The sequence below is a fragment of the Mauremys reevesii genome, linkage group 1 (assembly GCF_016161935.1).
Source record: "Mauremys reevesii isolate NIE-2019 linkage group 1, ASM1616193v1, whole genome shotgun sequence".
In the NCBI taxonomy this organism is placed as follows: domain Eukaryota; kingdom Metazoa; phylum Chordata; order Testudines; family Geoemydidae; genus Mauremys; species Mauremys reevesii.
The window spans coordinates 63,002,127-63,025,061 of record NC_052623.1 but is presented as its reverse complement, the minus strand read 5'-3'; the positions used below and the strand labels follow the sequence as shown (position 1 = coordinate 63,025,061).

The window sequence follows — 22,935 nt, the reverse complement described above, 5'->3', positions numbered from 1 at the left end:
GAGTTATTGTGGATAGTTCTCTGAAAACATTCACTCAATATGCAGCAGCAGTCAAAAAAGCGAACAGAATGTTGGGAATCATTAAGAAAGGGATAGATAATGAGATAAAATATCAGATTGCCTCTATATAAATCCCTGGTACGCCAACATCTTGAATATTGTGTGCAGATATGGTCACCCCATTTCAAAAAAGATATATTGGAATTGGAAAAGGTTCAGAAAAGGGCAACAAAAATGATTAGGGGTATGGAACGTTTTCCATATGAGGAAAAATTAGGAAGACTGGGACTTTTCAATTTGGAAAAGAGACGACTAAGTGGGGATATGATAGAGGTCTATCAATTCATGACTGATGTGGAGAAAGTAAATAAGGAAGTGTTATTTACTCTTTCTCATAACACAAGAACCAAGGGTAACCAAATGAAATTAATAAGCAGCAAGTTTAAACAAAAGGAAATATTTTTTCCACACGACACAGTCAACCTGTGGAACTCCTTGCCAGAGGATGTTGTGAACACCAAGACTATGACAGGGTTCAAAAAAGAACTAGATAAGTTAATTGAGGATAGGTCCATCAATGGCTATTAGCCAGGATGGGGAGGGATGGTTTTCCTAGCCTCTGTTTGCCAGAAGCTGGGAATGGCCACTGTCAGAAGACAGAATACTGGGCTAGATGGATCTTTGGTCTGACACAGTCTGGCTGTCTTATGTTCTTACACTATCCAGGATGTGTGGTTTCTGGGGAATTCTGTCTTCGCTCATTTTTACAAAACCAGGCAAAGTCTATCAAACTTAATATTAAAGAAAAAAATCAAATCTGAGATGGCACTTTTTTTTTTGTAATCTGAGTATTGAATAAATGGTAATCAAATATCCAAATATCTTAAAATTTTATTTTAGCCTGAAAGTCGGAGGCAAGGGAGTTTTCCTACTCCTGATTGTTAAGGAGAGCTGGCTGGGACGGTCTCAGACCTGATCATAGGCAGTAGTCTCCAATCTCTAGTATTTTTACATGGTTTCTCCTTTACCTTCTCTCCAGATCCCTAACCTCTCCTCTGAGTTACCATTTGGCTTGGGATGAGAAGGGGAAAACAGAGCCACCAGCCAAGGAGATCTTATGATTGGGCCACTAAGGGCCAGATCCTGAGATATATAGGCACCTACCTCTCAATGGGAGTTTGGCACCTAAATACCTTTGAGGATCTGGGTCTAAGCCCCTTTAAAATTCTTCCTTGCCTGGCTGACAATCTGTCAGTCACTCCCACATGTGGACCTCAGGTGATGCATAAACCAGGCATAGTGCATCTCCTAATAGCTGGGTGAGTCCCACTATCTGGGAAGGAGGCAGCCTTGGACAGCCACATAGTGCTAATTTGGGTACTAAGCAGCTGCTAGCAGTGGAATTAACCCTCAAAACAGGGTTCTATTGCTATGTAAGCAGGGTTGCATGGGCCAGCAGTTATGGAGCCTATTTAAATAGGATAGAGTTCTTAGTGCTTTCTACTGTGTAACTAATGCAGCTTTGCAAAGTTTATCCTAAAAAACAATAGTTGCTAGGTAGAGTAGGATTTAAGGCTTCAAGCTAGAAAGGTCAGTTCACTGTCTCTCTGCCAAATACTGCTAAGCACAGAAAAACTCGGAGGAGTGTGGAACAAAGGCTTTAAAAAAGAATTTGACATTTAAAATTGAACAAATTTGCTACTTAGGAATTTTATTCCTGACATCATGATGCCTTCTCAACTGGCCTAGAACTCAGGGTTCTCTCACCCTGACTAGAATGCTATGTAAATGATATGCATAAGACAGTGCCTAGAGGCCTCTACTGTTACACATACAACAAAAAAGACAGCCCCTGCCCCAAAGAGCTTACAGAGTAAATATAACATGAGAGAGAACAGATGGCTACAATGAACAGATGGAGGAACACAAGGTAACAGGGAGGACATTCCAATTAGTAAAATAAGCCATGGTCACAGCACACCAGCTGCCTAGCCATTACTGAGTGTTGTGTAGGCATTACATCACAAACAGGGATTTGAAGGAGGCTTTGTGGATTTTCACGGGGAGATACTCCGATGGATAAGGGTCAGCACATCAGAAAGTGGGAAGATGTTTATAAGGAAGTTGGACTAGTGGATGATAAAGGCTGGAAGCACTGGCAGAGCAGAGGTCAAGGCCAAAAGTTTGATACCATATAATGCTGTGAAGTTACATCATTTGTATTTGATGTGGTGGAAAAGGGAGAGCCAGTAGAAGATTGCAAAGAAATAGGCAGTTTCCAGGGCTGGTGCAAGGATCCTAGAAGATGACCTTTGCAGTAACTAAAGAAAAGTCAAAAATGACATCCATATGGCAGGGATGATTATGGTGTTTTCCATAGTAACTGAGGAAGAAGAGTTTGAGGGAAAAGAGAAAAATCCCTCCAAGTTATTCCCTCTTCTGAGGGTTCTCTTCCCTGAGAGTTCTCTTCCATTTGCCATTGTTGTACTGAGAGTTGGGCAATCACAACCACCTCTTTCAAGCTGTTGGGCATGACAGCCATCTTCTGTGTGTGTCAGAGAGAAGCAGCAGAACACCAGGGATGGCAGATGGAAGCCAAGACACAGCTAGAGATGCATCTGTAGAATAACCCTGAGAAAAGTTGAGAGAGAACTTTTGGGTACAGCTCTGACTAGAAAGAGGCTTGGGATGGGACAAAGAAACTATTTCCTACATTTTGAGTCCTACTGTGTTTAGAGAAACAGGACTTTGTGTACATTCTTTGTAAATAAACAGGATTGCATCAAAGAAATACTTGACTCCATCATTAATTTCTTCTCCTAATGGAAACAACCAGCAAGACCCCAAAATTTGGCTAACCACTTGGCTCAAAAAGGGCAACACTATAAAAGTAAGAGTGAAAACATGTCTATGACAAGTCTATATAATTTATTTTTGTATGTGTTTTTTCAAGAGGTTGACAAGGAATACTTGACTTTGAAGGGTGTTAAATGTAGGGGAGCAAGATTTTCTTTGCTTTTGATTGTATTAAAATGGTCAATGCCTAATTGCTTTTCATGACTACTCCTTAACCGCAAAAATGACCCATCAGTTGAGAAACACTGATCTAGAGCACCCAGACTAAACCTTGAGACCAATAAAATCACTCACTGAGTTAGGGGAGGTTTTGTCTAAAAAGAACTTTGGTGACAAAGTAGAACTGTAACCTTTGAAATGTTTTATTTTTGGACTCTGATTCTGCATTAAGAACTTCCTGGGCAGGCCCCTGCACCTGCGTTGAGCCCCAAAGGAGAAGGAACGTGGTCCACCAATGTGTAGGACTGGGGCCTTAGTTTTCCCTTATGGAAGCATACTCCATATGGCCCTTCAGACTGTAGCTTAGAATAGCCTTACTATAGTATTTCATGGTATTAATGTGGAATATTGTAATGGTTTTTATGGCTATTGCCACTTGAGTGAAGCAAAATTTTCATAATGAAATCAGGTAATACTTATCTGGTTCCATTACAGACTCAACTCAGGTTTTCTGAAACATCTGCAAATCGTTCAATGAACATTGGCTGAGTTTCAAATGGGCCCAGATCATGTTTTGAGCAAGCCTGGGGCAAGTAATGGTTTTAGGTGTCGTCTTCTTAGCCTATGCACAACGTGCCTCAGGCGGCACATGCCCAAGATTCATCACCAAATTAGGTGCGAAGCATGTGAACGGTTATTTTATCCTGAAATTATGAAAAACTTGGTGGTTTTGAGCAGAGTTTTGCTTTGAGGTCTTTACTTCATTGGAAAAAAGAAACCATCTATGCAAACCAAGTAAACTCCACTCATGTGAGTTGCCAAAATGAGATGCTGCTCACAGTAGATTATGAAGATAAATTAAAAATATAATGGCGTATGCCACTGTGACGGAGCGATTCTGGCGGGACCCAACTGAGAGTGCCAAATCAGGACCAATTGCTTAAACAAAACCAAACCAGCCAGACAAAAAGGACTTTGGTCTCACCCCACTGGCTAACCACAAGTCACACAAGCAATTTCCTTAGACACTCCAGTCTCCCCGTATCACCACCAGTGCACTCGTCCTGGGGATAAATGGTTATGAAAACCAACACCCCAATAAAAGAAAAAGGTTCCCTCGATCCCAAAGGACCAAGCCCCAGACCCAGGTCAATATACACATCAGATCTTACCCACAAATCATTAGAATCTAAAATCTAAAGGTTTATTTACAAAGGGAAAAAGGTAGAGAAGAGAGGTAGAATTGGTTAAATGGAATCAATTACATACAGTAATGGCAAAGTTCTTAGTTCAGGCTTGCAGCAGTGCTGGAGTAAACTGCAGGTTTAGATTAAGTCTCTGGAGAGCATCCCCCACTGGGATGGGTCCTTCAGTCCCTGGTGTAGAGCTTCAGTTTGTAGCAAAGTCCCTCCAGAGGTCAGAAGCAGGATTGAAGACAAGATGGAGATGAGGCATTAGGCTTATATAGACTTTTCCAGGTGTAAGAATCCCTTTGTCTTCACTGTGGAATTTTACAGCAAAAATATGGAGTCTTCTCCATGGGTCCATTGTGTCCTTAATGGTCCTTAATGGGCCATCAAATAGGCTAGGCAGAGCTAACACCAGCTTGTCTGGGAGGCTTCCACAAACTTGAAATACTGACAGCATGGAGCCAACATTCATAACTTCAACTAAAAATGATACAGACATACAGACAGCATAATTATAACCAGCAACCCATAACCTGGTCTTAGACACCTTATATGACCCCCTTTACTTAGGATTTGGTGCCACTACAGGACCTTGGTTGCAACCCATGTTCTATATGGTCCCCATTTATATCAATAACGTCACAGCCACTTAGTTCCACTGGGTTCCTTGAACTTCGCACTTCTTAGTAGGGTGTGAACATGCCCATGGATTCTGCTAAGTTTCTTGGATTTGGCTACTTCTTGGCTGGGGGAAAAAAAGTGATGGTATCTCCTAAATATCACCTGCTTGTGGCATCAAAATGAGAACTTACTCACAATAACCTGTGTACATCTATAACCTTTCCTTTCATTTCTTACAGGAGCAATGACAGTTGTTAGCACGGTTGACTTTTAAATTATCGTTACTTAGCATCTGAGTTATCACATTAACAGTGATGTAACAAGATGTAACAAGTGCAAAAATAGGATAGAGGCCTCCTTCCTGATTCCGAAAACTAAAATTTTGCTTACCTTACAGAGTAAAGATATTAATTCTGATCAGGGGCTGCCCAACAAAGTGCTCCTGTCCCACACATACCCCATCCCAAACAGACCCCAGAATGGCCCTCTACCCCCCCCACATAGACCCCCTAGCAACTCTTGAACAGTCCCCACACACATCCCAGCAGCCCTGAGATACATCCTGCTCACCTCAGCCCCACCAGCCACAGCCCCAATATCAACCACTCACTCACAGCATCTTGGCTCCTAATCTCCCAACTCACTCCATGACTCCCCAACATCCTCCAACCGTCCCCAACCCCTCAGCTTCCAATACTCCCCATTCACTCTATAGCCCACCAATGATTCATCCCCAGCCCCTCAACTGCTGCTCCCAGGACCTTCCTGGCCATTCACTAGTGCCCTCTGGCTCAGCCCTCCACTCCCATCCTGGACTAGGGAAGCTCCTCCTGATTCCAGCCACTGAGTGACTCCATTTGCTCCCATCACCCACCCCACACTCACACTGCACAAGCCAAATGTGAGTTATAAGTTATATTGCAACCTGGTACATGGGTTCACAGTAGCACTCTGGTTTTGGCCCATGATCCTGCATGCCAAGTTGCAACACCATTCACTCAACTTTGGCCCAGCTGCCATGATGGAGGGGTGACCGGGCCAAACTTGAGTTATGCTGCAACCCCTCCACACATGGTCACAAAACAACTGAAATTTGGCCAAATGGATGGGCAGCAGGGCTAAATTTGAATGAGTGGTGTTGGGACCCCGTTAGAGCACTGCTCCATGTGGTTGATCCTCCAGAAGCTCCTGGGCCCTAGCATGACAGCACCATAGCTCTGTAGCTATATCACCACACCTCAGTGAGATGAATGGGGCAGTTCACACCCCTCAGAGCTATTGTTGCAGGCTCTCTGCAGACCCATTTCCACATGGTTTACACTCACATTTTTGAGGTTTTCTTCCCATCCATGACACCTAGAGGCTTACCTTTACTCTTAATTCTTTTTTATGAGAGCTGAGATTCTGGAAACTAAAATAATAGTTTGAGATTGCTATCAGTACAACGCAAGGGCCTGTACCATGTATTTCTGAGTTCTGATCCCATGGGCATTTACTTCTTAGGGGTTGCTGGAGAGGATGGTAAGTCAGTGCACAAACTGACTCATCTCTATTACAGGACCTAAACCAGTAGTTTAACAACCTGTGAACCCCTTTCACTAAAACATCAAGTCTTGCGAACCCCCTCCTAAAAATGAATATTTCCAGGAATTTTCTCCTTTACCTGAGTATAAATTATAAAAGCAGTGATCTTGGAAATGTAAAATTTGTTTTTAATGAAATGATGATTACACATTATTTATTATTTCATTACAGTATTTTTATTACATTATGAAAATGATAACACTTTTCCAAGATCTCATTTTCGTAGCTTGTATCACTTTGAATAAGCCTGTTATAAGACAAGACCCCTATGTTTCATCAAGGAGTATCAGATGTGAAACAGCATGAAGGTATTTAAGAAGCCAAATCAGAGCTCCTCCTACACAAGCATTCGGGTCTTGAGCAGTCCAGGCAAACAATGCACATTACAACAAAGCTTAAACTTGTTCTTCATAATAATTTTAAAAACAATATTAGCTGCCTTTTTAATTTTAAAAACAGCAAAAAATATCCACCTCCCTTTCCATTTCTTATAAGGAGTCTTTGAAGTTTAAATCTCCTCTGTGTGATATGCTTGCTTTGGTCTGCTTAGCTCTTGGAAGTCCAGGGGCTCCAGGCTGCTAGCCTCAGGGTAACTAGGGACAGCTCTGTCTGCCATTAGGGATTTTTTCCCCCCCGAGAACCCCCTGTAACACTTTGCGAACACCCAGGGGTTCACACACCCCAGTTTGGGAACCACTGACCCATTATTTATCTGTATCACAGTTGTGCCTAGAGACTTTGACCAACCCAGGCACTACACCTAGTAACTGAGTAACTGGACAGTCTCTGCCCTAGAGTCTAGGGCTGCAGCCTGTAAACACATCTGCGTCGTAGCCCTCCTCGCCGCTTTAAACAGGCTTTGTGCAGACTCGAGCCCCCACCCCGCCCTGCAGATCCATGGCCTAAAAGACAAGATTTAACAAGCGGACGGGGTGAGGGGGGGAGAGACAGCAATAAAGGGGCTGCCCGAAGCCGTCGAGCTGGGTGTCCGCAATAAGCCCGGCGGGAGCAGGAATCCCACCCAGCGCCCCTGAAGCGGGGTTCCCGGCCCCGTGCAGGGCTGGCAGATCTGGGGGAGCAGGGCGGGGGCGCCCCGCTGACCTTGCCCGCACTTTGGGGCCGGGCCCGGCAGCAGAGGACACCGCTGCGCCCCTGCGCAGGCAGCCCCCCACCCCACCACAGCGGCTGGGCCCAGCCTGCCCCGTCCTCCCCGCCAGGCCCCGCCTCCTTTCTCCGCCCCCACGGGAGGCTCCGGCAGTGCCCCGCACTTCAGCGCTCTGACCGGACTGCGAGCGGAGCTGAGCGCAGCAGCCCCGAGCCTTGAACCCCTTTAACCCGCCGCCGCCCAGGCTCGCTCTCCCCTCCCCCCGGGTCTTGTCCCTCCAGCAGCTGGGGCCGCCGCCATGGTGAAAGTGTCGTTTAACTCCGCCTTGGCGCAGAAGGAGGCAGCCAAGAAGGACGAGGAGAACAGCCAGGTGCTCATCCTGGGCCCGGACCCCAAGGTGAGCCGCGGGGCGGGGGAGGCCGCGGCCTGCTCCAGCTGCACGCGGGGGGGGGGGGTGCGCTTAGAGGGGGAGGCGAGTGATCGATAATCACATTGGTCAGATCGGGGGGGGCAGTGGCTTTGTCCCGCGGGGGGATTAGCTAAAGCCCCGCTGAGAGCTGGAAGTGAAAACGGGCGGGGGAGGGCGGTGTTGAACGGGAGCTTTGCAGCCTGGACACTTTGCAAACAAATCCGCTTCTGATTTATTGATAGGAGACGCGAGGCCTCCTGGGGAAAGACAGATAAGGTGCCTGCTAACAATACATGTCCAAATGCAGGGCGGCCGGGCGAGGGGAGCAGCAGGAGCTGCAAAGCTGGGGCCAGCAAGCCCCTTGCCAGATCAGGCTTCTAAAATGGCTGACGTGAGAACAAGCTTTACAGCTCTGTTTCCCTGTACTTTGGGGGTTTCGTAGCCCGACAGCGCTTGGATTACGGCCAACTTGGCTTTTTTATGCTGCGTTCTTCTCCTTTGTGGTGGCCAGTCCGGATCCGTCGTTCAAGTTCGCTAGGGGGTAGGACAGCAAAGGGCTGCTGGTTTCTTGTTTAGGAGCCGCGTAGTTAGCCCTAGGAAAAGATGCATTAGATTGAGTCTGTCCCTCTGCAAATGCAACATATACTAGCTCAAGGATAGAGAACGAATCCGACATTAAACTGTATTTGATCGTAGCCAAATGTCTCTTCTGCAATAGGGCAAAAGTGACAAGGTTAGAGCGTCCTGTGTGTGTTTGATCAGTTACAAAATATTAACAGGTTGGATGGAAAAAACACAAAGTTAGTGTCCAGCAAGACACAGGATGAGACATTAATCCACCTGATAATCAAATGAACGGTGTTGGAGTGCATTGATACATGTGGGAAATTGCTTTAGATATTTATTCCTTTTTTATGACAGTGGATCTGTTATTGGAAATCTGATTACATTTCTGCTGTATCTTAATTTCAGAGGTAGAGCTTGTGTCTGTCTGGGCTGAAACTTTGCACATTAAAAAAACACAAAAACCAAAACTGACAGAGACATTTAAAATTGCATAGTGCACTTAATCATAAACATCTTTCAGTTTTCATATGCTTTCATGCATTGCACATGCAAATTGGGTAATTGGGTCTGTTGGATGTATACTGTTTGTCAGTTTTCTAAACCTATGGCTGTTTAAGAAAATATTTGGGGTACAAATTAAGGGCCAGTCTTTCTCAGGCAAAACTTCTGAGCTGAAATCCTACCCTATTGAAGTCAATGGGAGTTTTCATGTTGACATGAATGGGACCAAGAGTTTAGTAGTTTCAGCTGAGTAAGGTACAGGATTAGAAATTCATTTTGCGCTGTTTATCACTGTTTTGCTTGTCTGGAAACAGAAACGTCAAACATTTACTAGACAGATTAAAAGGTTGTCTAGTTTCACTGTAGCTATTTATAAGTTCCTTTTGATCCTCTGCTTGCTACCAGATGTACTGGCCAAAACCTGTCTGACAAGAGCTTAAAAAACAGTTTTAAAAAAAGTTCTTGGAAAGGATGCTGTGTCCAGGCAATAATTCCAGCAGCAAATGAGCATTCTTCAGGGATGGTGGGACTTTGAATCTGCCCTGGACACACTTCTGTTAGTTGCCAGAACTGGTCCCCATTCTCAATGGCATGCCTCAAGGAAGTTTCCTGAAATGGCCTTTTCAAGCATGTTTGTTTGAAAGCAGAAGTAAAAGAAATTCTAAGTAAAGTATATTTAATCTGAGGTTTTGGGAGAGGAAGTTGCCCAAGACCCACCCATGGACTTGTCAGAACTGAGATAAATGCTGTTTTGTAACTGAACTCTCACAGAATCTAAGAACCACCACAAATCTCCCTTCCACTTTCACTTCTTCAGCCTTGTCATCTTTACTTATAAACATGGCAACATGCATATTAAAACAGTACCAACCTAAACCATACCACAACAAAAAACTACACTGCACACACAATTCTCTCTGGGGAGAGGATGAGAGAGAGAATAAACCATACATGACAGATGTTAGTCACATTGTTTAATGCAGTGCTGGAAGGCGCTTAGTTACTAAGGAGATGAGGGTGTTATGAGAACATTTACGGTATATTAAGCCGGTATTTCATAACATATTGAGCTTATATTGCAGGATAACAATAGGTCTAGAACCCAAGTACAGACCTAAAATATGCACGGCTGTAATTTTTTAAATTTTATTTATTTATTTGAAAAAGTCCTAGGAGACATTCTGGTCTCAGGTTTTAAAAAAAAATGAGAGGGAAAGTGGAAGAAGATTGGCAGAGGTAAGCATATGTAATTGCATGGTGAGCATTTACCCCCAGACTCCAAGGAGAGATGATAACAAACCAGATGGTCTTCAAGTACAAAGGTAGATCCTCTGGTATGACCAAAAGGGACAGAAGCTGAAGCCAGGAGGAGTGGTAGTACACAAAGGTGGCATAAAACTCCCTTTGCATTGCCTTGCTCTGCTGCATGCCATCTTCATCGCATTGTACTGGAGCAGCTCTCTACCTCAGCCGTATTTTATTGCAAGATCACCCCGGGGGGGTAATCCTCCCTGGGCTGGTTAGACAGGGTTTGCAGCTAAAGTATGCTGGCGATGTGGCACAGAACAGCCAAGGCACACCTGAGGACCTAGCCAATAACCTCTGAAGAAGGGAATGATGAGAAATGTAGTTGCAGGAGGTGGCAGAGGGGAGAGAGATATTTTAAATAGAAATTTATGCTAACGTTTTATTGAACTTCTCTTACAGAAGAGATCCCACAGTGTAATGCTTTTACAATAATGTATTCGAACCAGTTACATCAATAAATAAAGAATTTTTTTAACAAGTTAAAAGTCCTAATCTCTGTGTCTGCATAGTTAGCTATCAAGATATTATTTTGGAATTGCAAAAATGACTCCCTACTTACAGTTGCTGGAGGCATTCCATTCGGAACCTCTGATTTAAGTTTTATGGAAATGCCTGAAACCTTCTGATATTTGACAGAGCTTGCTCAGTAGAATAAGTCCCCACTAAAGGGTTCTGGATCCTCAGCAAACTTCAAAGTCTGTTGATCAATTCCTTCAATACCAGACATCAACCTGGCTTCTTCAAGGCTGTAGGTCTTCATAACTTCACCACATCAAGCCATATTTGATGAAGTCACACCTTGATGGGTCATAGCCAGTCTTTGGTTACCTTAGATTTGGATAATCGTGTCTTTGATCTTAGACCACTGTACTTCTAAGATTACAGATAAAGGTGCATTGGCATTGTATACTATGTCATGGTGCTTGTTTTGGTGTAAGAAAAAACTGAATTTATTCATTTAAAATATATAGGGCAGTTTATGTAGCTACTTTTTATTCTGCAGAGATTTCCTTCTTTTCCCTGGTAGCATCATTTTTTGGTGGAGGCCTGGCAACTCTATCCCTGTCGGCAGAAGTTTTCTCTGTGAGGACTCTTTTGACCTCTCTCCAAAGGGAGGGAGCAGCCTTTGATAGGCAATTCTGCCAGCCTTCCCCTGACAATATAGATGGCTAAACTGGACAGCTTGTGCCTGCCTTGGGAGTATGATAGATTTGTCTGCTGTGTATTTTAGGGTGCCAGTACTAAAGAGAATGAGAGAGAGAATTGGAGCAGGCTGACTTCCCTCTTCCTCTCCCACTGTTTTGGTGGGGGTGTTACTGAACTTGTCCCAGACCTCAAAAGAAAATAACTAACCTTCCAGTTCAGGTCCAAAGGATGTGCAAATGTTTCTTGCTTCCTTATTTGGCCATATAGGTTCATCCGTCCTCGAATGAGTGCAGGAGGGAGGGGCAAGGTAGTTGATTTTTTTACATTAACAAAGTTTTTCTGCATGAGGAATCTTAGATTTATTTTAACTTTGAGATTCTTGGGAAAGGGAGTAAAGGGAAATGAATGGCTAGTTTCCACCCTTTGAGGTAAATTCTTGCATGGTCATCTATACTACTGATTACATAATATACCTGCTTAAAAACATCATCATGATGGTCTTAGCACAATTGCCTCTAAAGCTCCTTTGAGGGTGTTGCCAACAATTGAGTGAACAATACACACAAAGTAATTACAAATTAAAAAAGAACAAAAACAAAAAAAACAACCAAAACTTGTTTCACTGGAACGCTACCTAAAACAATTGCAGTTCATGGTATAGCTTGGAAACTTGGGATTCATTTCTTGAACTTTCTGACCTTGAGCTGGGAACATTGGTTGCAAATCTTTCTTCAAGCAGTAGAAATGAACATATTGGAGCAGAGGAGCTCTTGGAAACGGTCCATATCTCACTTCCTTTTGTGTTTCTCTGGTTTTAAATCTCTTCCTGACTTGAATGATAAATATGAAACTTTGCGATGGTGAAATACTGTTTCCCTCATTTCCAGTACACTGATATTATATTTTAAACAAGATATTTGTACCACACTACCACAATAAGTACCTTGGCAGTTGTTTTTCTTACCAGCCACAAAATAATGTTGATGTACATGAATGCCATTTCAGGATAAATCAATTCAGTACATGGAAGGGAGGATACATGGGCAGACAGAAAATTGTTTTACATAGACTATTTCTAAGTATCTTCTCTGTTGTCAGATTAACAAACTGATACTTGGGTAAGTTTTTTTTTTTTCCTCTCAAATGTATTTGGAGGACTGTTTTTTGCATAAAATTATGTTTATATAAATAGTGTTCCCATAAGTAGATATGCCCTTACACTATGCAGTGCTTAGAAAAATAACATGCATTGTACTATAATGTGCCATTACAGGTGATGACATAAAATAATTTTGAAATGCATGTTTCTACAAACATTCACACATGTTCTATCACAGCGGTTTCAGCCTATGGTCCGCAGACCCTTGAAGGTCCGCCGACTGTTTTAAGATTACCAAAGGGGTCTGCACCTCCATTTGAAATTTTGTAGGGACCTGAAAATTAAAAAAGGTTGAAAACCACCGATCTATCATATCCCTAAGTACACTTTTTGATGTGTGTATATATATTTTCCTAATAAGCTTTAAAGAACTTTGCTTCAATGTAAACATTATACAACTATATAATGTACTCTGTAAATAGTAGAGCTGTTCAGAATCTGCAGTTGCTGTTCTGTGAGAAATTCTAACACTTGAAACTTTGTTGAACCAGAGTGAAAAGCTGAAATTTCCTGCAAAACAAAAGTTCCAGAAAACTTCAGTTTGAAACTATCAAATCATATTATTTTGATAAAGTCAAAAGCATAAATATACATATAATTATAATTTATAAAGTTAAATAGAGTATAATACAATTACTAGTTTAATATATAAAAGTTGAAACAAATAAAAATGAAATTGAAACTTTTACCGTGTCATTATGAAACATTTTTTACTGTATTAAAATTAGAGAGTCAAAATGATTTGTTTTGACTTTTCCTGTTGAAAAAATTCTTCCAAATTGACATGTTCCTGTGAAATGCTTTGATTTCAAAGAAACTTAATTTTCCAGTGGAAAACTGCTCTGTAAAAAAAAATGTTCAACCAAATCTTATAAACAGATAAATATTTCACTATTTTCATGATTTTGTTTTTTCCTTTCCAATAGCACATCATTTGTTTGTTATATTCTGGTGGTGCTTACTTAGCATTTGGCTTTTCGGAGAAATGCTGTTAATATTTATTTTGGATCCAATAATATTTTTGATTACTCTTTGGAAATTTAATAAAGTAGCATTAATGGTATACTTGCAGGCTCTGTATATAATTGATATATAGTAGACAAACACTATAGACACTTAAATGTGTACAAAAACACTTTCTCTCCATATTTCTCAGCAGTGTTTTCTGTAGTAATTTTTTGCATTGCTAAGACTAATTTTTACATAAATATGTATTACAGTGTACTTGCAAGAACATTATAAAGTATCGTAATTAAAAACAAAACTACAATTGACAGAATAAATGCTGAAGTAATTTAGTGATGCATTACCTTTTTATATAATTTTTTTTTCACTTGATGACTAGCAAAATTCTGTACATTGCATTGGATTACCCCGTCACAGGTGCAAGTTATTAATACAACATTAATTACCTTACTACTTATGTAGTGCTTTTTATCCTGAGCGTGAATTAATGTGCTTTTCATTTATAGACTCAAAGCACGTTACAAAACTGTATATCAGGCTCGGCAACCTCTGGCACGCGACTCGCCAGGGTAAGCACCCTCTGCGGGCCGGGTCAGTTTGTTTACCTGCCGCGATGGCACGTTCGGCGGACCGCGGCTCCCACTGGCCGCGGTTCGCTGTCCCAGGCCAATGGGGGTGGTGGGAAGCGCCGCGGGCCAAGGGATGTGCTGGCCGCGGCTTCCCGCCACCCCCATTGGCCTGGGACGGCGAACTGCGACCAGTGGGAGCCACGATCAGCCAAACCTGCCGAAGCAGCAGGTAAACAAACTGGCCTGGTCCGCCAGGGTGCTTACCCTGGCGAGCTGCGTGCCAGAGGTTGCTGACCCCTGCTATATATCATTCCCAATTTTACAGATAGGGAAACCAAAATAGAAGCGAGAAATACCAGGGGTTTGAAATGAAAGTTTTGCAACAGACTTTAATGGATGTAGCATCTGGCTCATGGTCACACAGTGTGTCAGCGACAGACTCTGAAATAAGGCCCAGGTCTCCTCACTCTCAGTGGACCATGCCACATCTAGTAGCAAGATTCCTCTGTCTAGCAGCCATACAAAATTAGCATGAAAAATTGCCAGCCAAGGGACAATAATTTACTTTCCCACCCTTAACATGACGGTTACTCCTGGGCGAATTCTGTGCCTAAAAATTCTGCAACAAAAAATTAAAAATTCTGTGCACAATATATTAAAATTCTGCTTATTTTATTTGTCAAAATAACACAATATAATCACACCAGTTTCTGTTATATTTGGTCATTTTATTTCAAAATACCTGTTAGCAAGTAAGTCTGTAACAATACTGACAACAAAAAAGATGCAGGAAATGTTTTTTGACCAATAGATTCCTTGCTAGGCATATTAATACAGAACTCTGAGTAATAATACATTTAAACTATAATACAGAACCATATTTCCTGCACCCCTCAGAAGCAGTGCAAAGGCTTGGGAGTGCCGGAGGTAATGGAGAAGCTGAGGGAGAGGGAAGTAAATTGCCGGGAAAGAGCCTGGGTGTGAACTTGAAGGGTTGTTGGATATGGGTGGGAAAAGTATGGAACAGGTTTTTTTAGGGAAGGGGCAGGGAGCAGGGGCGGCTCTAGCTTTTTTGCCACCCCAAGCATGGCAGTCAGGCAGCCTTTGGTGGCTTGCCTGCGGGAGGTCCCCGGTCCCGCAGGTTCGGCGGCTTGCCTGCGGGAGGTCTGCTGGTCTCACGGCTTCAGTGTACCCGCTGCTGAACTGCCGCCGAAGCTGTGGGACCGGCGGACCTCCCGCAGGCACGCCGCCAAAGGCTGCCTGACTGCCGCCCTCGTAGGGACCGGCAGGCACCGCCCCCCCCGGTGGCTTGCCGCCCCAGGCACGTGCTTGGAGCGCTGGTGCCTGGAGCCACCGCTGGTGGGGAGGGATTGTTAGGGAGCTTTCCCCATGCAGACCTTGTGTGACCTGTAGCCTCTCACATTCAGTCAGGCATACCTGCCCCTGTCCCCATGTGTTCCTACACACTCTCCCCCGATCAATATATGGCCCTGCACCCCATCCCCATGTGGCTCTGTGCCTCCATCTAGCCTGTCCCTATATGTCCCTGTCCCCTCTCCCCCGTCCCCATGTGTCTCTCTGCCTCCAATCAGCCACCCTCTGTCCCTATGTAGCTTGCACCCCCTCCCCCATCACCATGCGTTCCTGTGCTTCCACTCCCATTCAGCTCCTGCCCCAGTCTGTCCTCCCCCACTAGCCCTTATGAGCCCCAGTCTGACCCCTCAGCAGCCCCATGCTGTCTGTCTCCCCATAGCCCCTGTATCCTGATTTGGCCTGACAGGTCCTGCGAAGAAGGCAGGCTTTTTCTCTTACCTAGCTGGCTGGGAGCTGCTGCTGTGTTATATTGCCACAGCGCACTCTGGTGGGCAAAAGGCAGAACTGCAGAAGTTATTTTCTGCTGGGAGCTGCAGCTGTTCTTGCGCCACAGCGCCCTCTGGTGGGCAAAAGGTGGAACGGTGGCAACATTTCCACAGAAGTTTTTTTCTGCACAAAAAAATAAAATATTCATGTGTGCAGAATTCCCCCAGGAGTAGACTGAAATACTATACTGATATTTTGTTTGCTGCTCAAAACAGAAGTTGCTTACTCCAAGTGGTTGGACAAGCTGAATTTTGCAAAGCTGCTGTGTGTGATGCTGTTTGATTAATTCACCTGTTCAACATTTGTAGTTGTAGAAAATCCTCTTGTTATTTAGCAAAAGTATAAAGCAAAAATAGCCACCACAATGAGCTCATAAAGGGCTTGATTCTGCAGGGTGCTAAGCACTCTGGCCTTGATCTGGCAGAGCACTTGAGCATATGCTCATCTTTGAACATATGAGCAGTCCCATTTCAATGAAGCCCCTTAGAAACTATTATAAAAATTTACGTTGGAAGTAGAAGTTGATTAAATCTAAGCCCTTCAACCCAACTGTTAGGTATGATACTCTTAATACTACTTTGCGCTACTGATACTTTCCATCCAAAGATTTGCTTTACCAATACACCTCTACCCCGATATAACGTGGTCCTTGGGAGACAAAAAATCTCACCGCGTTATAGGTGAGACCGCGTTACATCAAACTTGCTTTGCCCCCCAGTTCCTTGTTCCCTGACTGCCCCCTCCACAGACCCCCATCCCTAATCACCCCCAGGATCCCACCCCCTACCCAACCCCCCTGTCCTCTGACTGCTCCAACCCCTATCCATCCCTCCCCGCCCTCTGACAGGCACTAACTGGCAGCAGCAGGAAGCGGGGCAGCCCCAGTCCACTCCACCCTGCCAGCTCCCAGCCACAGTGCTCTGCTTCCCGCCGTCGGTGAGTGCGGAGAGGTTGGGGAAAGGATGCCCCCCGCACTCACCTGCGGCAGGAAGCGGAGCAATGTGGCCCCAGCCTGCTCCACTTTCCTTGCCCCGGCCCCAGCCGTGTTGTTGGGGGTCAGCTGAGGAAAGGTCCTGCACTCACCTGCAGCAGGAAGCGGAGCGCCATGGCTGGGAGCTGGCGGAGTGGAGCTGGCTGGGGCTGGGTTGCTCCGCTTCCCACCGCCGGGGAGGTTGGGGAAAGAACGCCTTCTGCACTCACTGGCGGCGGGAAGCGGAGCAATGCGGCCCCAGCCCGCTCCACTCTGCCACCTCCCAGCCGTGGTGCTCCGCTTCCCGCTGCAGGTGAGTGCAGGGAGGTTGGGGAAAGGACGCCCCCCGTACTCACTTGTGGTGGGAAGCGGAGCGCTGCGGCTGGGAGCTGGCAGAGTGGAGCGGGCTGGGGCTGGGCTGCTCAGCTTCCGCTGCTGGTGAGTGCGGGGGGATCCCTTCCCCCTCCCACAAGTGACACGGCTGGGGCTGGAGTGAGGGAAGTGGAGCGGGCTGCTCCCGGCCCCTCGCTAATCCCCTGGGCCACTCTTGGACTGCGGGGCCCCCAAAGGTGCCCTCCCACAGCTCCTGCCCCCCAGTCCCTGGGTAAGGGGAGCCCCTGACCACCCCGAGACCCTCTGCCCCTTATCAAGCCCCTAAGCCCCGGCCTGGCCTGACACCCGTAACACGCTACTCAGAGCAGCGTGTCAGAGCTTTACGGTGTTGTATGCAAACCTGTGTTCTATCGGGTCGCGTTATATCGGGGGTAGAGGTGTATTAGTGAATTAACAATCTCAACATAATATAATATAGAGAAGCCTTGCTAACTCCATGTTATGTATGGAGAAACTGAGGCACGGTGTTTATAACTTGTCCAAAATCTCTCCGTCTGTGACAGAGCCAAGAATAGAACTCAGAAATTCTGAGACTCAGTGATTTATGTGTAGTATATTAGGGAGGTCTCTAGGATAAAGGGGTCATCAGTGCTTGACTATCGAAGATGTGGATATTCAACCCACATAGCATTCCATTAACACTAATGTCTGAGAGACTTAGACAAGTATCAGAAGGAAGTCTGGATATATTTCAAGAATAAATATGCAAGTAGGATGACAAAAGTAATGTAGAGAGAAGGACTAAACTTACCAAGGATAGTAAAGACCAGTAGCAAGATTGTGTTTTATGTAGCATAGGCACTTTCTAGCTAAACCTCTATTTACAGAATACTCCAGAATACTGTATAATACACCTAAAAAAGTTCAACTTTTAACTGAAATTTTCACACTTAAGTTTAGTCCAAAAGTTTATATTCTCTATTTATTGGAAGTTTAGTGAAACTCTTTAGTCAATTTTGAGTAATCAAAGAATGAATGAGGGAAAATATTGATTTTCACACTTGGCAAAAAATATCAGGTTATTTAATTTAAGAATGGTTAAATACAATTTTTTAAAATAAATTTTAAATGATATCCACTATAACTTCCAATTTTTAACAAAATAAGTATAAATCTAGTACATATTGCCGAATATAATATAAATAATGGGTGTGGTTATTTGAACTGGTAATCACTATATTACAAACCACACTGAAATATGTAAACTATTGCATCAAAACTTTTTTCTTTCTTAGAATACTTGAGGAAATTCAACACAAAACCTAGGTCAACAAAATGTTAAAGTTGAGTATATAATAGTATACAAGGGAGACACTTCAACATTCTGGGTATATATAAAAATATTCTGGCTTTTAATACTTTTTCATTTACTATGGATCATTTATAATCTTTTAAGTGCTGTATGTAGACTTATATTATGTGGTTACTTCTCCAATTGCTATGCTTGCTAGGCACACTAGGATGTTGTAATTCTGAAGTCCTTATTTTGTCCAGTTAAGGCAGAACTTTCAAAACCATTTTTAACATTTTTCTTTTGTATTTCCCTGTAAGAGCGAAATGAATTACAAATATTCCTCTTAACTTTAAATGAGTCAGTGGTCATTTTCAGTCATTATGGACTGCTTAGTTTCCCCGTTTTGGGGTTTCTTTTCCTGTCCTCATTCTTAGCAGTTATTCTCTTAGGACCTGATTCTGAAACCCTCTCATGAGAAGTCCATGGGACTGCTCACATAAGTAAGGATACTCACATGGGTGAGAGTTGAAGGATTACACTTGTAGGGCACGATTGATTCTCCATTGCTCTGCACCTTGTGTAATTTTAACACTTATGTAGAGTAGGTATAGGTCAGTATAGAGTCAGTATAGGTCAGCATCCTTTATTCAATTCATCCTGCACCTTTGTCTTAAACAACCTTTGGCCAATTTTATATTTTGATGTACTATTAGCTTCCCTTATTAACAAACACTTTTTGGGGAGTCTATTATCCATCACTAATTTAATTATTTTTCTCCCCCACCTCACTACTTAAAAGCCCAATTACTCAAATTTAGCATCCAAGGATGTACAACCTACTTTAGTACACACCATGGGACTGTGTAAGTAAAGTGGAACACCAAGGACCTTCCTAAGAAAACAGTTTTGAACATGTTCTAAGCGGGAAGTGTCATTCTGCCCACACAAATGTTAGCCCTTTATATAGATTCAATTTTCAGATAGATAATTATGGCCTGTTTGTGTATTATGATGTAAAAATCCTTTTAGTAAACTTTGGACCATATACTGTGTCTGATTTATGTGCAGATCAAAGGCAATATGTGGCACTTTTGAAGCAGAAATATTTATAAAATTTATTTTGAATCTCATTTTTGTCTTCACCATAGCTACTTTAAATATGGGTTAGTATCTTTTGGGTAATTGCTTGCTGATCACAAACCTTGATGAATTCTTCATGGCACATCATGTTTGCTTTAGGCAGGCTAATACTCAATTGAATGTTCCTGCATAAATGGATGAAAGTGTATTTCTGCGATGCATCCCTAATTTACTTAGAGAAATAAAGGCCTGATTGTCATAATTTTTGGAATGTGAGCTGGCTGGGTGTGTACCTTAAGCATGAAACAAATTGTAAGCGTTTACTATTGTAAGCCAGTATGTTCTACTCTTGTACAAAAGTTCACAGAAGGGGAAGATTTACCCGTAAATCCCCATGAGATTATCCAACCTAGGAATATCTTTGTCTTGAGTGCTCCTCCTAGGAGCTGTCCTCTTAGAATTTAGAAAAGTTACCCTAAATGTTAACTTGGTGCTGTTGAATCTTTATACGTATACTGGAACAAAATGCAGAAGCACTAGAAGCTGAACTGAAAAGAGCAAGAGAGTATTTGTACATATTAAACTTAGTAACTTAAACTATGTGACATTTTTGGGGTTTTCTTCCCATCCATGACACTTTAGAGGCTTACCTGTACTCTTAATTCTTTTTTATGAGAGCTGAGATTCTGGAAACTAAAATAATAGTTTGAGATTGCTATCAGTACAACGCATGGGCCTGTACTGTGTATTTCTGAGCTCTGATCCCATGGGCATTTACTACTTAGGGGTTGCTGGAGAGGATGGTAAGTCAGTGCATAAACTGACTCATCTCTATTACAGGACCTAAACCAGTGGTTCCCAAACTTTAACAGCCCGGGATCCCCTTTCACTAAAATGTTGTGTCTCGCGAACCCCCTCCTAAAAATGAATATTTCCAGAGATTTTCTCCTTTACTTGAGTATAAATTATAAAAGCAGTGTTACAGGGGGTTCTCGGGGGGGAAAAAATTTCCTAATGGTGGACAGAGCTGTCCCTAGGGACCCCAGGCAGCACAGGGCCAGCAGCCCGGAGCCCCTGGACTTCCAAGAGATAAGCAGATCAAAGCAAAGCAACCGTGAGGAGATTTAAACGTCAAGACTCCTTATAAGAAATGGAAAGGGAGGTGGATATTTTTTGCTGTTTTTAAAATTAAATAAGCAGCTAGTATTGTTTTTAAAATTATTATGAAGAACAAGTTTAGGCTTTGTTGTAACATGTGTTGTTTGCCTGGACTGCTCAAGACCTGAATGCCTGTGTAGGAGGAACTCTTTGAGTTGGCTTCATGCTGTTTCATGCTGTTTCAAATCTGATACTCCTTGATGAAACATAGAAGCCTTGTCTTATAACAGGCTTATTCAAAGTGATACAAGCTTGAAAGTGAGATCTTGGAAGTGTTGCCATTTTCATAATGTAATAAAAATACTGCAATGATTAATAATAATAAATACCGTGTAATAATCTTGTCATAAAAATTATATTTCCAAGATCACTGCTTTTATAATTTATACTCAAGTAAAGGAGAAAATCCCTGGAAATATTCATTTTTAGGAGGGGGTTCACGAGACTTGACATTTTAGTGAAAGGGGTTCACAGGTTGTTAAAGTTCGGGAACCACTGCTCTAAATGAATGCTTCCCTTTCAAAGCAGGAACCACCCTAACAGAGGGTAGGCATCAACAACACCATTTCGTATTCAAGGTGTATTGATCCTGAGGTGCAGGGGTCTATTCCGGAACAGGGAGATGCAATTTGCTCTTGAGTCATTCTAGTTTAGCATAAACGGTATTGTGTTCCAGGAACTTCACTTGGTCATAGTGTAGCAAGCAATAATCTAGCATTGTGGGATTAATGAAATTATACATAACCAAAACTATAAATATTAAGTGCTTCCATTTAAGACCTAATTGATGTATGTAATTATCCACTTCAAAAAGGGAAATTAGATCAATATTATTCATTAATTTAACAGAGAATGTTTTTCAGTGTTGCCTGATACTTGTGGTTTAGCTATACTGAGATGTGATAATCTCATGTGCTATCCTAAATAATAAGCAAACTGTACTTGAAACTGTGCACTAAAATTGGCAACAGATTGTGAGCAAATTAGTGCTACAAATCAATTCATACATGTGAAATATCTTAGTACAGCATTGCTAGACATGTATTCACAAATAATAATACTTACCGTATATACTAGTTCATAAGCTGAATATTTTTGGTAAAAAAGTGTTGCATCAAAGAGCGAGGGTTGGCTTATAAATGGGTCTACACCAAAATTTGATGATTTTAAACTCTATGGAATCACTGAATTTAATATCTGATACATTGTTGTTTTGTTTACCTGGAGCATCTGCAGGCATGGAGCCCCTCAGCTTTCATTGGCAAACCGTGGCCAAAGGGAGCTGAGGCGCTCCATGCCTGCAGACGCTCCAAGTAAACAAAACGTCCCAACCCGTCCGTGGCTTACCCTGACGGCCAGGAGCTAAAGTTTGCCAACCCCTGAAATATAGGGTCGGCTTATGAAAGGGTCATACAGTTTCTGCTATTTTTACCTAACCATCTTGGGAGGTCGGCTTATAAACAAACGGGCTAATGAACGAGTATATATGGTAGCGATTATACATTGAAGGATTATGGGAATGTATTGACTGTTCAGTTTACATCTATCATTCATACATCAAAGCAAAAATATTTAGGTTAGGAATATTAATAACACCTGTTTTAACTTCACACTATCTTGGAAGGAGTTTGAAAGTAATTTCAATCTATTTGGAGGTTCTTTTGGTGTATGAGAAATTAGTTTGTGGTCTAAGTCCAATTCCTAGGGGATAGTTGTACATAATGTAAAATCCTCCTCCACAGTTTTTTCATTGTTATATCAATTGAATTGAATAGCTATTTTGGAATATTCTTTGTTTTCTATAAACAAGTGACTGTTCTCTCTCAGTGCTGTTTGGATTTCCCCCCTACTCTCTTTAAAACAAACTTAAGTATCAGTTTGTTTTGAGAAAATTTAAAAATAAGGATATGCTAAACTTTTTATGTAATATCCCTTTCTCCTGAGTGTTGAATTCTCATTTGCTGTCTATTTTCCTCATTAATCTACAACAATTTCAATGGCAGCATTTAAAAAAAAAAGTTGTATGTAGATGTCCTTCATAGTTTTGAAAAGTCTTGGAATATGAAATTACCTGCTAGTACAGGGACAATATAAAAATAA

The 22,935-nt window shown here is 42.6% G+C and overlaps 1 protein-coding gene across 1 annotated transcript in view; it reads left to right on the top strand.

Annotated features, from left to right (window-relative positions):
* Positions 1-7,651: 7,651 nt before the first annotated feature.
* ITM2B (integral membrane protein 2B) overlaps positions 7,652-22,935 on the top strand; it is a 29,219-nt gene continuing 13,935 nt past the window's right edge. The window contains exon 1 of the mRNA XM_039491728.1: positions 7,652-7,912. Coding sequence (XP_039347662.1) covers positions 7,814-7,912 — 99 coding nt within the window. The 5' untranslated portion in view covers positions 7,652-7,813. The remainder of the gene's footprint in view (positions 7,913-22,935) is intronic.